This window comes from Corapipo altera, unplaced genomic scaffold (genome assembly GCF_003945725.1).
Source record: "Corapipo altera isolate COAL_440 unplaced genomic scaffold, ASM394572v1 23, whole genome shotgun sequence".
NCBI lineage: Eukaryota > Metazoa > Chordata > Aves > Passeriformes > Pipridae > Corapipo > Corapipo altera.
Genome location: NW_020884878.1, coordinates 7,909,414 through 7,925,867, shown reverse-complemented (window position 1 = coordinate 7,925,867; position 16,454 = coordinate 7,909,414). Strand labels below are relative to the sequence as shown.

Sequence of the window (16,454 nt, the reverse complement as noted above, 5' to 3'; positions counted from 1 at the left end):
GCCCCACGCCAGGCACTCTGCAGGAATCACTGCATGTTAGCAATCCCAGGTGGATACCATCACCCTCCTGCCCACCTCTGAGCAAGGGAGGTCCACTGAATGAATGTTAACTGCATTATGTACGAGAGCTTTAGAAAAAGAAATGCCTGCAATTTTCTCACCTAGGCCAGCCTGTGCTCTTGTATTCTCATTCAGAAGACCCATTTGGGGTGTGCATGTGAATGCAGGTCTTGCCTACCCAACCTGAGCCATCTACAGAGACCCAGGACAAACAGCACTGGCAGAAGGGCAGACCAGGAAGCTGATGTCTACCCCAGGAAAAGAAAAAGCAAGGATTTAATGAACCCCTGCTTCAACCCTCACAACAAAATCTGCTTCCCACTAACAGTGGGAAGACGATTTTTCCACTGACTTCACTAGGGTCAGAATTTAATCCTTCCCAGTGAGTCTGCATGTGACAAAAGGTGTTTGGAAGAGGACTGAACTGAGCACCTCACCAAAGTCCCCTATCCCTCCGCCACTTCTACCTGCTTAAGGATGCTCGTGAAATATTTTCTGACTCCAGCTTTCTGCTTTTTCCCACGTGTACAGGGTGCTCCTTGGCTCTCCCAGGGAACTGAGAAGCCCCTTTCTCCAGCAGCTGGCCATGCACAGACAACTACACTGAATTAAACATGGGATGGACAGCCCTGCATAGCCATGACGATCCTCCAGAATGGATGGTTCCTATAAAGACCTGTTACTGAAGTCTGTGTTTCATGGCACTTTCTAGAGGACTCTAGTTAAAAGATTACCTAGGCAGTTGATTGAGTGTAAAACGTGCTGTACCTGCAATGTTCTCCTGCTTGGGGCAAATTCCTTTTGTAGGCGTGAGAAGACGGTCTTCTTCATCGGGTGTGACTTGGATCCCGATTTCCACTGGCTCTGACACTTTCCTGAGCTCGGCGCGAGAGGAGGGGGGAGGGCTGCTCTTATCCATGCTCTTTTCATAGCAGACACCACCAGTGCCATTGCACTGTTTTCTCTTGTGCTCTATAAAAACCAAGATGTCTCCCAGCGGGAAGTTCATCTGACACTGTCCACAGGTTAACAAGTCGGGGTCTGTCCCACCTGCAGCGATGCTGATGCCGCTTGGGTCTGCTATTGCCAGGCTCTCATCCTCGTCGGCCAGTGCCGGTTCCACATGGTCAGCCTCTGCTTTGCATGGACAAGGGGAAAGAGGGAGGAAAGGGATGAGGGGAGAAGAGAAAGAGATTGCTTTGAGTGTTCACAGACTCTGGAGGATGCATCGCCAGAGGCCCAGCCTTCCCCCACCCCCTGAAGAAGTCAAGCCTGATTAGATCTTTCTTTTATTTTTCAACTTTTCCGCTCTCCCAGAATGATTTCAATATATTTTGCAACCAAGCCTGCCTGAAACAAAATAGAAAGGCTGACCTGGCATAGCTTTCCTGACAGTTCCTTCCCACTGCTGCCAGCACTGCAAGGATATCAGCAAAGAGCCATTTTGAAAGCGTTCGAGCCCCGAGTCGTATTCTGAAATAGTCATTCTCTTTTTATCCCACCTTCTCATTCCCACCGCGTCTCCCAGCCATCTGGTCAAGGCCCCATCCAGTAAAGCTTATGCACCCAAACCTCTCTTCCTTTTTCAGAGAGAGGGAGAAAGCTTGTATGCTCCAAACTAGCAGAACTAGGATCCCCATGACATACAAAATTAATACCACCTTTCCCACTACAAAGTTACCGGCAAGATTAAATGACCACCCATTAGCACAAATTACAGCAAACTATTTGTAAGAGTAAGGTAAGCAGGATATGAGCAGTTAAGGTCACATGAGCAGTTAAGGGATTTCAAAAGTCTGTACAGTGGGAAAGGGAATGAGGTGCTTATTTAACATACTGGAATATTGGCTGAGCCTGAAATCTTCCACTTTATTTTTCTGATGTCAAATAACCCTGCCATTGCTATATATGTTAATAAAAGCTTTTCTTGTTTAAATTTTGCCCAGAGACCTGGTGAATTTCATACCTTTACCCCCAAAGACTGGGAAAGAATTTCTGAGTGACCTGCATCAGTTTCTAGGAAATATGCAACTTCTCATTTCACAATTATTAAAAACCGCCATGTTTTTAATGGGTATTTATAAGATAATTCTTACATTATAAAATAATTGTGGATCACAATCCATTTCTGAGGCAAAACGTGGTTTTTTCTCTTGTTCTACTATGTAACTGCCAAATCATACAAACCTTGGACTTCGCTCAGGCAAAATTTCCACTGACTTTTGCCTAAGGCTGGTTTGACTCTGCAAGGACTATAGGATTTGGGCTGAACAAAACAGAGGAACTAACAGTATGTAAATCAGTGACTGAGACCTCTAATCGAATCAGGGTTAAAGGAATAGGAGGAAAAATGTTCTCTATTAGTCCAAGCGGTTTCCTTATGGATTTCCTGGGGAAAGTAAGTCACACAAATATCTCAAAGAAGTAAGACTGTGATAAACAGATGTTATAATCCAGATCTGGACTCTTCTCCAGTCCTAAAACAAAAGGATTTCTGTCTCACTCTTAAGCAATTGCAAAAAAAAAGAAACACATAGGAAAGAGACAAATGGTAGAAGGTGGAATGCATTACCTGGCAACACAAATGGTTGCACCTTGAAAAAAGGTAGTTAGAAAAAGAATTACTCCGTTTTTGCCTTCCAGAATAAATAACTGATCAGCATATCCACCAGTGGTATTACAAGTTGCATCAGAACTCCCTAACAGCAAAGGGGGAGAGCAGCAGCACCAGCGACGGCAGAAAGGGACAGGGACCCAGAGAAGTGCCCATCCTGCTGGAAAAGACGATGGGTACGGGAAGGCTTCTGTTTCCAAACTCATTCATTCTGAAAAGCATTAATTACCTTTTTCCCCTTAATCTAAGTTTAAAAGGAGTTTGAAGACAATCCTACACAATTAATTCACCAATGTATATCATGAAAAGATGCCTCCTTGCCTTAGTGAAAATGTAACCATAACCCTGTGCTGAAAAGGGACCGCTGGGAAGGGAGCGGGTGCCTGCAAACAGCGTGTCACGATGCAAAAGGTAATTATTTAGTGCTGTGGTTCCCTTTAATGATCTAACATTGAGCAATATTGTTTATATTGAAGAGAGCTTGCACCTTTAATTACCAATTACATATACATCATTTTAGACCCAAAAGAAAAGGACTGTGAAAAGGTTCCTTTAGAAACGTGCACGCTATTTGTAGCCAGAATTCCTATTAGGGGGAAGCAGTGTGTCAAAATATTAAAAAAAAAAACCCATACAGAGAAGCACACACAGGCACACAGATACACACAGGGGAGATGGGACAAAGAGCTGAAAAAGACAACACGAAAACAGGAACTGAACCAAGGGTCGTAAGAAAAAAAGGTGGCAGAGGAGAAAAATGTTTATTACTAGTTTCACTAACATTCCTGTAAAGGCTCATATTAAAGTCTGTGTCTTAAATTACAAAAACTGAATTTTGGTATTTATATATTTTATATATGTAACAAAAAAAAAAGAAAAGCACAGACCTCAACTTTATTATCTTTTTGATGTGATGATTTTATTTTTTTTTGCCTGCAATTTAAATTGTGCTCTTCAGAAAACGTAGTAAAATTGCTGCATTTGATAAGGGTCCTGACCAGGCGTCTGTGGAAACATGAAGGAGGTTTGAATAGCTAAACTGTTACAAATTCTTTCTTTTCAGTTATACATTTCATTTGAATATTAGTTAAATCCACATATGCCTATTCACTTACACTCACTCACTCTCTTTCCAAGGACTCTGCAATGGCACTTTTTTAAAATAACATCTGGTATTCCTTCATATTTTGGCAGTCGTCTCATCACCGAAAATCAGCTTTTCGTTTTCTTGGTACGCTGAGCCCTCATGATCACTAGTAATTGGGTTTCAAACTATCAAAAGATTTTTTTTTACTCAACTCTATTTCTGATTTGAGCTTAATAAATCATCAAGCATGAGACCAGCTATTCACCCAACAATGCAGAGGCTATATTACATCCCCTTATTCAGGACATGGAAAACAGACATAAAAGAATGAAAAACAAAATACTGAATAGATCTTCAAATGCATTTTATCCATGTCAATTTGCATTTATTTTTTTTTTACTTGGAATAAAAAAAAAAAAGGCTTCCTATTGACAACTCAATTAAGCCATTAAAAACCTACATTCAAGTAACATTACAGGAGAGATTTAAAACCCACAAAGGAAAAGAGAAAAAAGCCTGCAAGTCCAGCCCATAACGCATCGGGTCATGTCTGGTTAATACAACAGCCAAGATCTTAGGCTGTTTAAGGAGTCCTTTAATACCAAAGGGGCAATTTAGGCCAGTCTCAATCTAAAGTTCTGACTCTACTTGTGTCTGTGGGTTTCAAATGAGTCGCTTCACATTATTTGAATTTAACTCTGTGGTTTTATTGCTGTTGTTGTTGGTAGCTGGGTTTAGAGGGAGGAGGGTGTTTCTTCACAAGTATTTATTTAAAATTAATTTATTTTTTTTTTAAGAAGAAGAAATCAAGCCACACACAAGAAAAAAAAAAAAAGAGAATGAAAAACACCTCATCTCCGTTACGTGGGAAAAGAGAAAAAAAGTGCAAACGAGATATTTCTAGACAGGACTCATGCCCTGGTTCTTCCAGATGTGTTAAGGTGTGCCCAGCATTTTCCCTGAATCCAGAGATTCCTCTGAAGGGGATTGCCTTGGCATTGCCTGCCTAGGGAGCACAGTGAGTCGGCAACGGGCAGTCTATGGGGACATGAGTGACAATGTTGTTATATGATGGTTTTGTGAAATTAATGCAATTGGACAATCTAAATCATTTGCTTTACTTAAAAAATCATTACACTTACTGACTGGAGTCCAAGCTCTCTGGTTGTCTACCACACCAAAATGCAGAGGACAAACCCCTTAATTCCATAAAGGCACTGTCACAAAGCCACCAGCACTCCGACTCCCGTGTGGTGACATCATTAGAGCATATGTGCCCCATGCAAACAATGTTCTCATGCCCAGTATTAAAGTGAATGCACATGCTAACTACTTTCTGCCTGTCAGTTGTCTCAAAATCATACCAATTAATAGTGGAAAAGACTGTGTTCCTAAAAATCATTTCCAAGGCCTCGAAGGACAGAACTGTGAATGCATGTTCACAGGGTTTGGGTCCAGGCAGTAATCATTTATTTTCTTGCCTTTTTATTGCACTGCAGAGCCTGGGTAAGAAGGGCTCTAAAGTTGCCAATCTATTCTCCTTATTTTTCCTGTCCTGCAGTATCAAAAGGAGGCAGAGCAAAGGGGAAGAGGGAACATTCTGGTGTCGGGCCAAAGCGTTGCATGTGAAACCTGCCCTCCGTGGCTGGTTTCTGCACAAATCAATAACGGGGTGGTGAAGGTGAGCACTGCCAGTGCCTTCACCACAGAGGTGCTGCTGTATGCCCTTCCTGCCCTACCACAGCCACTGCCCAACCTTATACCCACCTGGGGGACAAAGCACAGCCTAACCCAAGGGCCACCCTTCTCTGGGACAAGCTGAGGTTGCCCAGGGTCCACCATGGGGACACAGCTCCTTGTACCCAGACACAGGAAGCTGCCCACCAGTGTGCTGCAGTGCATCAAGTGCACTGTTCTCCTCACACAGTCACTGCTGCCTTAAAGGCACAGCCAGGGAGAACTCAGCCTAGCTGGGGAGTGAGCACAAAGAACTGACTTGCTCTTCAGGGTGTTGGCCCAAAGCAGGCCTCAAAACGATGTCCCTTCAATCAACACCCACATGTCACATTTACTGTAGCATCAACATGCTTAACGGAAATAGCTCAAATCACACGCTCTCTGGCTGGGTTATCACCGAGATCGGTGTCAGGATCCTTGCTGCACAAAGACTAACACTGCTCAAAGCAGATGACATGGCTCCTTGCCGTCGAAGTTTATCAATAACCTGCTTCCAGAGCCTTCCAGCGGCTCCTGCAGCTGCAAGGTGCAGAGGCAGAGTTGAGAGTATGCCTACATATTGCCTCAGCATCGAACTCAGCGACACTAGAGACAGCTTATCTGCCACCAATTTTTAATTTTTCAGAGGACTGCAAAATAATTGTTAGTAGCATCTTATTTTATTTTATTTTTTTTTCTAAATAAAAATCTGAGGCTGAGTTGGCCAAAAGAGGCAACTTCATGGAGAAGCCCCAGAAACACAGGGGACCGCACTCTTCCTCACTTTCCCAGCGACTCTCCGGCGTGTGCAAAGTGCACAAAGGCAGAGCTGGAGCAGCGGCGAGCGAGTCTCTGCCACACGGTGCGTGCGTGGCCCCGGTGCAGCCGCTGAGCCGCCACCGTCCAGTCCCCCACGGCCGTCCGGTCATCCTCCGCCACGTGTTGGACGGGCGGCAGCACAGCGCGGCAGGTGCCAGTGGCCCCGCAGCAGGCAGGATGGAGCCTGCCGCCCCCGCTGGGCACCCACAGCAAGGGGACAAGGACACAGCGGTGCAGGGAGGGTGGGGGGGGAATGACAGGTTCACTCCAATGCTTCAACACCTGCACAGCGCGGAGAGCTGGAGGACTATTCCTGAGACACTGGTAGTTCGGACCCCTTTAGCAGAAGTACACTGAATCTTTCAGAAAGCAATTTAACCCTCTGTACACACCTGAGACAGAACAAGTCAAGCACTGCCACAAAGAGCCATCAGGATTTGGGGAAAAGAAGGAGGAAAATGACACAATAACCACGCCGTACTCAAACAGGACAAAAGACAAGAATATCCAAGAATTGCACGAATATCCAACACTTGTCAGATGTTATTTCTTCAGAAACTATGCAGTGTTACAGAAGGGAGTGGTGTGTCTCCTCTTAAGTAAACTATATGTTCATAAAAAAATATTTACGGCTTTTGAGAGCAGAAAATGTATAGACTATAGACTGCAGAAGCTGTAAATCTCTGAAGATAAAATGGGATGTGATGATGTGATATAAAAGCATTCTTTGTTCCCCAGTGAATACATTTGTTTTATTTAAAACTAAACGACAAGCAAGGAGAAAAAGGAGCTCTCGGTGCCACAAAAGGAGAAGGAGCGGCATTTGGGTACAGGCTTTCAACTGGCATAGAAAAAGATATTAGAAACAGAGATTCTTACCCAAGGATTTAAAAGGCATGATCAAAATTAAGTAATTAGTTCTGAACATGTATTAAACATACAAAAGCTCTGTTCTCTTCTTAAATATCAGGCTCAAAAGAAACTGCGTTTTACAATTGTGTATGGCACACTGTTGCTCATACACAATTTTCTTAAGACTTTTTTTTTTTTACTTTCATTGAAGCATATTCATTATAACATTCAGCGAATTTATGGCTTCTTCCAGTGGCTTAGTAAAAGGGGTCATAAAAAAGTTAAGTAAACCAGTGTGTTTTTTTCCTCTCCCTTAACTTTGGATTCCTTTTTTGTACTGTGCTGTCTAGTGCTTAGTCTTTGGAAAGTACCTTGGGCACATCCAGCACACACACAAATTATCAGCAGCTCCAGGAAAAAACAAAACAGAATTTCTTGCACTGAGGCAACTACACAAAAGACTTGCATATGTCAAAAATACAGAACTAAGTCCCTGTGAATGCTGCACCATTAATCAAATCCCCGATCTGGTGTCACTTTTGCCAGTAAAATGATTATATTCTTCTAACCCCCTTCTACTGGCGCGTGCCTACAACGCATGAAGTGTGTCCCTCTACTTTAATTTGTTTTCAAATAGCCTGCTTTAGGCATTTTTTATATATCCCTTGGAAAAAAAAAAAAAGAAAAAAAAAAAGAAAAAAACTGCTACCTAAAGCTCTAGCAAGGGTTTACAGTACCAAGCAAGTAACATCTCTTTGGGAAGGAGGGCAGACAACGAACAAATTTAACTGATGTTCAGGAGCTGAACACACAACTGCTTCTGAGGTTGTAACTGTGGATGCCGAGGAATGGTGTGCAGCCTGCCCATGTACATTTTAAGAAAGTAAATACAGAGGAAGGTGCTGTAGAAAAAGTAGCTGAATGAATCATGCATTTATCAATGCATGTAGTTATTGATACCTTTTCCCTCCCTAATTAAGAGGATACATATATATATAAAGCCATCTACAGCCAATGCTCTTGCTTCATCAAGTGGTTTTTTGTAGTAACACTACCTTTAAAGCTTGTGGGTAATCCTTGGCCCCCCTTTATTTTTCCACATGCTTTCTCTGGATGCTACCGAGGGGAGACCAAATTCAATCTACAACTGCATGTCAACCCTGGAGAAACCAAACGGCAAATGAAGAGTAGGAAATGCTCTAGCAAGGAGGTGGAGAGCCATTTTGGGGTAGCAGGTCTCTGCAGGGAGAATTTTCCACCAGGCTTTGACCTGGGGGAGTGGGAAGGGTGGGAGGCAGAGGAGGGAACAAGAGGAAGGGGAGCGTGTGTGTGTACACTTGGCGGGCAGAGGTGACCTGGAGGAGGAGAGGGGGAATAGCTGTTTCTCTTGATAAAAGTTAACAGTCGTGGAATGAAAGGAAAGCTACAGTGAGTGAAGTCTGAGGTTTTGGGAGGGGAAAAGGGAAGGTTTTCCCCATGGCTGTGCAATGCTAGCATCAGCAGTGGCCCAGGCACTGTACGCTTCAGCTTACCGGTCTGTCAAATGAGCTGGCTGCTGTCTATATGCTTCCAACGAGCTCAATTCAAATATTAAATGAAGTAGAGAAATCATCAGATAAATTGCTGGTCTTCTCTACCCAAGAGTGAAAGGTTCTTGTACAGCTGATGACAGCCCTGATCCTTTGTCTGACCTAATTTACTTCTCTTGAAGGTTAGAATAAAGCACGCTTTCCTGTCACAGGATAACCTAACCTCCATCCGCATATTGCACCCTAAAAATAAGAAGACACTTCTGCTATGTTAACAGTGCCATAACTTGATGGACTTCTCAGGATGGGTGAAACAGACATCCACTGACCAAAGCTTCCCGTGTGTACGCCACTAAATTATATGTTTGGGCAAGAAAGAGTCCCGCTAAAGTCCGTCCACAACGCACAAGCCGACTGCAGCAGAGAACAGCACAAGCCTGTTGGAGAAGCACACAGCACAAGCCCTGTGAGCTGTTCAGCAGCAACTTCTACATAACAGATGTGATTTTGTGTTTATTTCTCTAGAAAAAAGAGAAAGTTTATTTTCATTTGCAGGAACTGGGGATTTTTTGCTCTAAGGACCTGAGGATCAAAGTATGGTTAAACTCTCTCATATCAAATCCTCTCGGCAGGGGTACATGTGGCTTTCTGACATGTAATCAACGCCGATTTCTGTTCGTGTGTGTCTGCTTTATTGCTGCACACACCTTCTTCTAGAGCTCCAGCTTCCTCACTCTGTGTTTTCACATCCACTGGAGCAAACATATGGATCCCTGTGGGTTCTCCCCACCACGCAGAGGCTCACTCGTATACAGGTACCATTACCCCGATCACTATCTGACAACAACAAACGGAGAATTTAAACATTGTCTGTTGACAATAAAAAGCACCGTTAAAAACTAATTTTAATTAAAAACTCCTGTCCACCCGGGTCAATTAATCAGCCGCAATTTAGCTAAAACTAGATTTGTCTCGCTGTCAGCCCTTCTCGGCTAGCTCTGTATAGATCTTCGCATGGAAATCAATATTACAACTTTACGCTGAGCACATTTTGCAGCACAGTGAGCGCCGGGTGCGGCGGTGCGGGCTCCGGCGGCGCATCCCGCGCGTCCCGCGGCGGGGCCGGCGCGGCCATCGCACGGGCTGGGAGCTCCCCCTAGTCGCCAACCCCCGCCACTGGCGGACGGAGCACACGGCAGGCTCCCAACAGCCAGCGAAGTTTATTTTGGAAAGTATTTTGCATCGACAAACAATACAGAGCGCAAAGAGATCCAGGTAGAAATTGTGGAAGAGGAGCTAATATCGTGTGCGAGGCATTTTTGAAGCGGAGAGATCTGCTCGCAGCAAGCTCAGCCCTAGGAAGACCCGCTGAAGTCAACCAGAGTCCTTAACCGATATCAATAATTTGTACTACTTCTACAAGCGCACACTCCACTAAGTCGTAACTACTGACACATATGCCACAAGACAACCCTTTGTTCTGCACAAAAACATACACTTTGCACAAGACAAGGGCTCCCACCATTCCTATTAAAGGCAGCCAGGTAGTAAAATTTTGAAGAGTTTTATTTCTCAGTATTTAAATAAGCCTGACAAAATATGCTCTGCATCTGCCGGCCAGCAAAAAATGCAAAATGGTTTCTCACCCACTGTACGTCTATTTAAGCCACTGAACACATCAACTAAAAAGGACAGAACCACTTAGATCCACAATCTATTTACTCTGCACCAGTTCTAAGAAATATTTTAAAATATGAGAAACTATGAAAATGTACCAGTAGTGTTTTTATTTATCTTGTAAGTCCAATACAAATATATTCAAATGAAAGGCAACCTGGAAGTCGACAGCACACAGCCTTTATTTTTTTTTCCTGTCCTATTTAAAGCAAACACATGTAATGTCTTTTAAAAGCACAATAAGTTTTTCTGTGCACAACTATGCACGTACTATGAAAAAGTCACCCATCCTTAAAATAATAGTAATTTCCTCCTTAATTCTTCAGTCACAGCATACATTCTTTGTATTAGAGTTGATTACATTGGTGTGGGTTTTCTTCTGCAGGGAATGTGCGTTAATTGCACTAAATCTAAATGCATTTTAAGAGAAGCTCCTTGAAGCAATTTGCAAAACTTTGACATGCAAAAAATCGTAGGGGTTTTTGTTATTATTTTTAATGACTACGTACACATACAAAGTGATACAGGAAATTATTGCTCTTCCTAGGAAACCTGTTGACCAGGTACTGAAGAGCTGCCTTGGGAAACCTGGTTCTCTACCTGGAATTGTATGATTTTACTGTATCTTTCCCTCACAATCTTTGCTGCTGTTCTGCAGAAATGTTCTTGCTTTGCCGCCTCCTGCAAAACTGCTACCAGTAAGCTTTTCACATGCTCTCGCCTTTCATATTTCCTTCAAATGAAAAATGCAGGGCTAGTTTGGAAACAGATTTCTTGAGTTTAAAAGGGAAGATCTTAAGTTGGAAAATCACCAGTTTGAATCAAACCAAAATAACGTTTCTTTGCACAGAGCAGCTCAACACCTCAACCTCCTCTTCTCTACATAATCAGTTCTTTTGTATTGTCATTCTTTTGCATTTAAGTGAGCTTGGCTACCAAGTTTGCTCTGTCCACCACCAGTGAAGAAAGGTTCAGAGCTGCACTTTTCTCTCCATGTGTTTCCCCTCCTTTTTCGTCCTGCACATACATCCACTACAACACTGCCTGGGTGAGCCTGGCAAGGACAGGCAGGCCACTCCGTTTTGCAGTCTTAAAGACCACTGTGCTAATGAGATGCTGCAACTCTGGAGCACAACCACACTGCAGTTTCTCTGCTTTTTGAGTTTGTTTGTCTTACACTAAGAATCTAAACGTTTCTTCAAACACAAAGTGCATGAAACCAAATAAACTCCAGTTGAACAGTGTCAGAAAACCCTTCTCTCTCTCTCTCTCTCTCTCTCTCTCTGCTCATCTGCCTCCACATCTCTCTTTCCTTGCCTGGCACAGACCTCCAGTCCATCCTGAAATGCAACTGTCCTGAAAGACGCCAAAAAGGGAGAGAGGGAGAAAAAAGCCCAAGCTAAACACAACAGAAATTAAAGATTTCTGAAGACAGTATCGGTTCATCCCAGCTTTGGGGGCTTGACTTGGCGTTGGCTTTATTTTGGTTTAAGTGTTTCGGTTTCCCATTCTGTTGCCCGCTACTTTCCAAACTCCCCTTTAGAGAGGACACTGCCAGGCTGCTTTTCCCCCATGAATGACACTTTCCGAGGAGTGCAGAGCCTGCAACCCCCTCTCCTTCAAGCCTGCAGCTGAGGTTCAGACCTATGCGCTGAAATGCCTGCGCTCCTGCTCCCCCAGCCCCAACTCCAGCCCGACGCAGCCTCCCTCCACCCCCCGCCTCCCACCACCTCCTCCCCTGGATACCTTCATTTTTTTCTGCCACTGTTCAGTATGCAGCCTGATTTCTCCGCCAGCTTCCTCAGGATGGAGATATAGATAAATACAAGAGGGGAGGGAGGGAAGCTCGTACCGCTCTGCTCTCCATTCCTCCCCCAGCCTTCCCGCTAAACCCATTGTACACGCAGATCCTCGATACCTTCGAATGCTGTCCTGCCTCATTATTTACCTTCAAGTAAAGCGATCAGAAAAGGAGATCAAATTGAAATAACAAACCTACCTGGCTCTCTTCTCCACCCCACCTCCCCCCCCCACACACACACCCAGCAGCAACAGCAGGGAGAAAAGAAATGTTTCACCCCTTGAAACAAATTCAGACGCGTGCAACAAAACAGATTTTCCGCACACCCCCTTTCAACACCCCACATCTCCGCACAAGTGTGCCACAAAACAAGTGGGAGAAATTGCACAGGGCGATCTAGCGGGCTGTTGATGCTATTTCTTTTAAAAAGAAAATCAAAAAACAAAAAGGGAAAAAAATAAGAAGCCACCAACAAAAAGGGTAACATATTTTCCAGACTGGATGGTTAAAATCAAAAATGCAATTAACGAAGGGGAGGGCGTTGAGGAAGGGGGAAATCCACCTTTTATGGTGATGCAAATCTGGCTCCAAAATAACAATGAATAAAGAAAAAGAAAAAAAAAAGAAAAAGCTGAATACCAGATGCATTTTCATCAAGGTTCCACCAGCTGACGGGCTGGGAGGCGGGGGGGAGGATAGTTTTTAAAAAATAAAGAGGCACACACAAAAAAAAAAAAAAAAGAAATTATATATGTATATATATTAAGAAAAAAAAAAAGAAGAAGAAGAAAATACAGAAACAGCGAAAGAAATTAAAATTTCGGAACTCAAACCGTCCCCTAACAACCCTGTGCTACGAAAAAAAAATCCCACAGGAGGTGGAAAAATTATATACACATATATATCTCGATTCCCAAGGAAATCTTACAAACAGAAATTTATCACCGATAACAAAGAAAAAGAGGAGCTTGCAAGCACCAAATGCTCCTGGCAGATGGCTCCTATTCTTGGCTTTCAGGGGAGGGGAGAGAAGCCGGGGGAATATTTTATTTATTTATTTAAATTTTTTAAAATCTCAACATAAATATTCGGATCCGCCGCGGCTCAGGCTCAGCCCCGGGCTGGTTCAGTACGAGCCGCCGCCCCCCGCAGCACAGCAACTTGCGGACTCGTCTTGCGGGGCGCGGGGGGGGGGATTTGGGGGGGTGGTCCGGCCGAGCTTCTCGGTGGAGCGCTGGGCCACGGCGCGCCGGGCATTCATTTTCTTACCACCCCCATCCCAGACCGGTCCTATACTATAGGAGGGAAAAGGGGACCCGCCTGACCTCCCCCTTCCCCGTGGTCCGGTGGCGTCGGAGCAGCAGGGAGCGCTGGGGGCCCCGCGCCCCGGGATGTGCCCCCACATATTCCCTTCCCCCCTTCGTGGCACAAGCCCCGCGGGGACAGGAGTGGCGGAGCGGGGCTCCCGCGCGGGGACCTGCCCCCTACTCTGCCTGCAGGCGCTCGCCCCTCTCCCGGAGCTTTAGAGGTGGGAGCGTGGAGGAGGGGGATGCTGGAGCTACGGGATGTGTGGGGGGGGAGCGCCTCCTTCCCTCCCCCCCGCATTATTTTTTCCTTTCCTATTTTTCTTTGAGGGGGTGTGTGGGGGGGCATATATGTGTATTTTCACTGGAGCTTCAGCAAACTGCAGCCTCCGCTCCTGCCCCGCAGCCCAGCCGGTGCCACTGTACGGCCCGCATTTCGTGCACTCCATCCCCGTCCCCCACCTCGGCTTTCCCCGAGCCCCCCCGTCACCGACAGACACCCCCGCCCGCACGTCGACAGCCCCTGCCCTGCCTCTAGCCCCAGCCGAGCTGGTTCTGCCTTCCCCCGCGCTTCGGAGGAGAGTTCTCTTCCCCCGCCGGCGATGCACCTGGGGCAGGCAGGGCGCAGCTGCCCATCTACCTGCCCTGCGCCCGAGCGCCGGGAGCTCGGCCCCGCCGCCGGCCCACCGCCTCCATGTGCTTCCCTCTAAGTTCCCCCGGCCGCTGCGCTTCTCCCCCGCCACTGCCCACCTTGATCCGCCCCCCCTTCCGCGGCCAGGCTGTCACGCTGAGGCAAGGCGCTCGGCCAACTTTTCCCACCGCTCCGTGCTGCCCCCGGAGCAAGGAACGAGGAACGGGGCCGTGGGCGAGCCGCTGAGCCCCGGCGGGTCGGCCCAGCCCCGGCCCGGAGCAGCGTGCCCCGCTCCGCCGCCCCTCGCACACGCACCCGCTCCCCGGGAGAGCCCCGCGCCCCCCACGCCGCGCTCTCCCCGCCGGCAGCTCCTTCCCCGCTCCACGCCGCCTGCCCTCCCGCCTGCCTGCCCGCCTCACCTCCGCACCGCTGCAAAAACGCACAGCAAACTTCGGGCTTCTCCCCCCCTCCACCCCCAGCCCATCCCCCCCAGCCACACACCCCCCTCCCCTCTTTAATTCCCTTCTCCTCTCCCTCTCTCTGAAGTCATTTACCAGCTTTGGTTGCTCATGGAGTTCCCCCCCCCCCCCCAACCCCTTCCCCCCCTTCCCTAATTTTGCTTCTCGATTTCGGCTCCGTCTGGTTCCAAGTTCAAACTTACGTGTGATAATCTCTCTTTGTGACAAGTGCTGCGGGTTTCCCTGCTTGCGACGGGACATTGCCCTGGCATTTACACTGGCATCGCCTGGAGAGCTTCACTGGTTTGGGGAGATGTGTTGGGGGGCCGATCCTCCTCCTCTTTTTTTTCCTCCTTATGCTTCTTCTTCTTTATCAAGTTCTTCTTAAAAAAAATCAAAAACAAAACAAAAAAGCCTCCTTTTTGTTGCTGCTGTGGTGCACTGGATGGGATTCCCTCTCAATTAAAAAGCATCATCATCATCAGGAAAAGCTCTTTCTCGCTCTTTTTTCTCTCTCTCTTTCACACACTCTGTCCTTTCTCCACTGCTTCTGCCACTTGGACTTCCAGCTCTCTTCTTGAACTTAGGAGGATATGCACCGCCAGTGACACTTTTCTCTTTCCCTCTTTCCAGAGTGCTTGGCAAATTGGCAAGTGCGCTTTTCCACCAGGAGGGTTAAAAAAAAAAATAAAAGAAAAAAAAAGCAGTAATAAAAAAAATTTAAAAAAAAAAAAAAAAAGAAGAAGAAAAAGTACTAGAATTGGGATAACCCACACACAAAAAAAAAAATTGCCAAAAAAAAAATGTTTTTCAGAGATTGACCCTTGCTGGGTAGGTATATAGAGAGAATTTTTTTGAAAAGGGGTAGCCGAAACTGTGTCTCCTCTTTCCCAGTTAAAGTGGCACTGCTTTGCCCTGGTGCTTTTGGATTGCCAGTGCTCCTGCACCACTTTGCACTCTTCCCCCCTCGCCTGGCACTGGGACTGGAAGGAAGGAAGCCCCCAGTGCAGCTGGGCTGGTGCTGGCTATTACTATTATATATTGCAATGTGAAGATGGCGGAGTCCTGGTTCTCTGGGAGCGCTCTGTCTCTCTATGGCTGGGGCTGCCTCTGTACAATGGGATAAAATTCAAGTTCAAGTGCGGACGTGACGTTTAATCTGCACTAGAGACAAAAAGACCCAGAGAGTAGGAGCACTGGGGGCGACTAGCGGTGGCTTTTTAACATTGTACCCTGCAAGAGAACAAGAAACGCCACTCGCACACACCGCACACACCGCACACGCACACACACCGCACACACACCAACTACGGCACACGCAGGGCTCGCCGCCGCTCCGGGCTTTGTGCAGCGCCGCTTTCAGAGCGCGGAGTGCCCGCGGCTAGGAAAAGAGCGCGGGGAAGGAACAAATGTGCATCCTCGCGCACGGCCAAACTTCCCCGAGCCCGGCGCCGGCCGCAGCGGGGGCGGCTCGGGCGGGGGCAGCCGCCGGGGTTCGCGGAGGGCGCGGGCGGGGGGCGGCGGCGCTGCCGCCGGTGCCGGTGCCGCCGCCTCGCCGTTACCCATCGCGGCCGCCGCTCTCCGCCGCCTGGGCTCGGCTCCGGATCGTGCTCCCGCCGTCCCCGTGCCCGGGGAGCGGAGGCTCCCCAGGGGTCGCGGGCTGCTCTTCCTTCCCTCCAGGCGCCGCCGCAGCTCCTCGGCGGCGAGCGCGTTCCCCCTGCATTTCTTTCGAACAGTTTTACAACAACACAAATATCTGTGTGGGTTGGGGAGAGGGATTTTTTCCCCCTCCTCTCTCCCTACCCGAAGTGCGATGGTAGCGGGACACGCGCGCACACCCGATCCGCACACGCACACACGCTCCGACCTTCTTCTCCCACCCCCCTACCCCCCTTCCCTTAAAATC

At 47.0% G+C, this 16,454-nt stretch overlaps 1 protein-coding gene across 2 annotated transcripts in view; it reads right to left on the bottom strand.

The window, feature by feature from the left end:
- Positions 1–15,665, bottom strand: part of BCL11B (BCL11B, BAF complex component) — a 96,967-nt gene extending 81,302 nt beyond the window's left edge. For both annotated transcript variants that reach the window (XM_027638120.1, XM_027638121.1), the window contains exons 1-2: positions 14,752–15,665; positions 829–1,194 (exon numbers count right to left, since the gene is read on the bottom strand). In XM_027638120.1, the coding sequence (XP_027493921.1) occupies positions 829–1,194; positions 14,752–14,809 (424 nt within the window). In that variant the 5' untranslated portion in view covers positions 14,810–15,665. The remainder of the gene's footprint in view (positions 1–828; positions 1,195–14,751) is intronic.
- Positions 15,666–16,454: the final 789 nt, after the last annotated feature.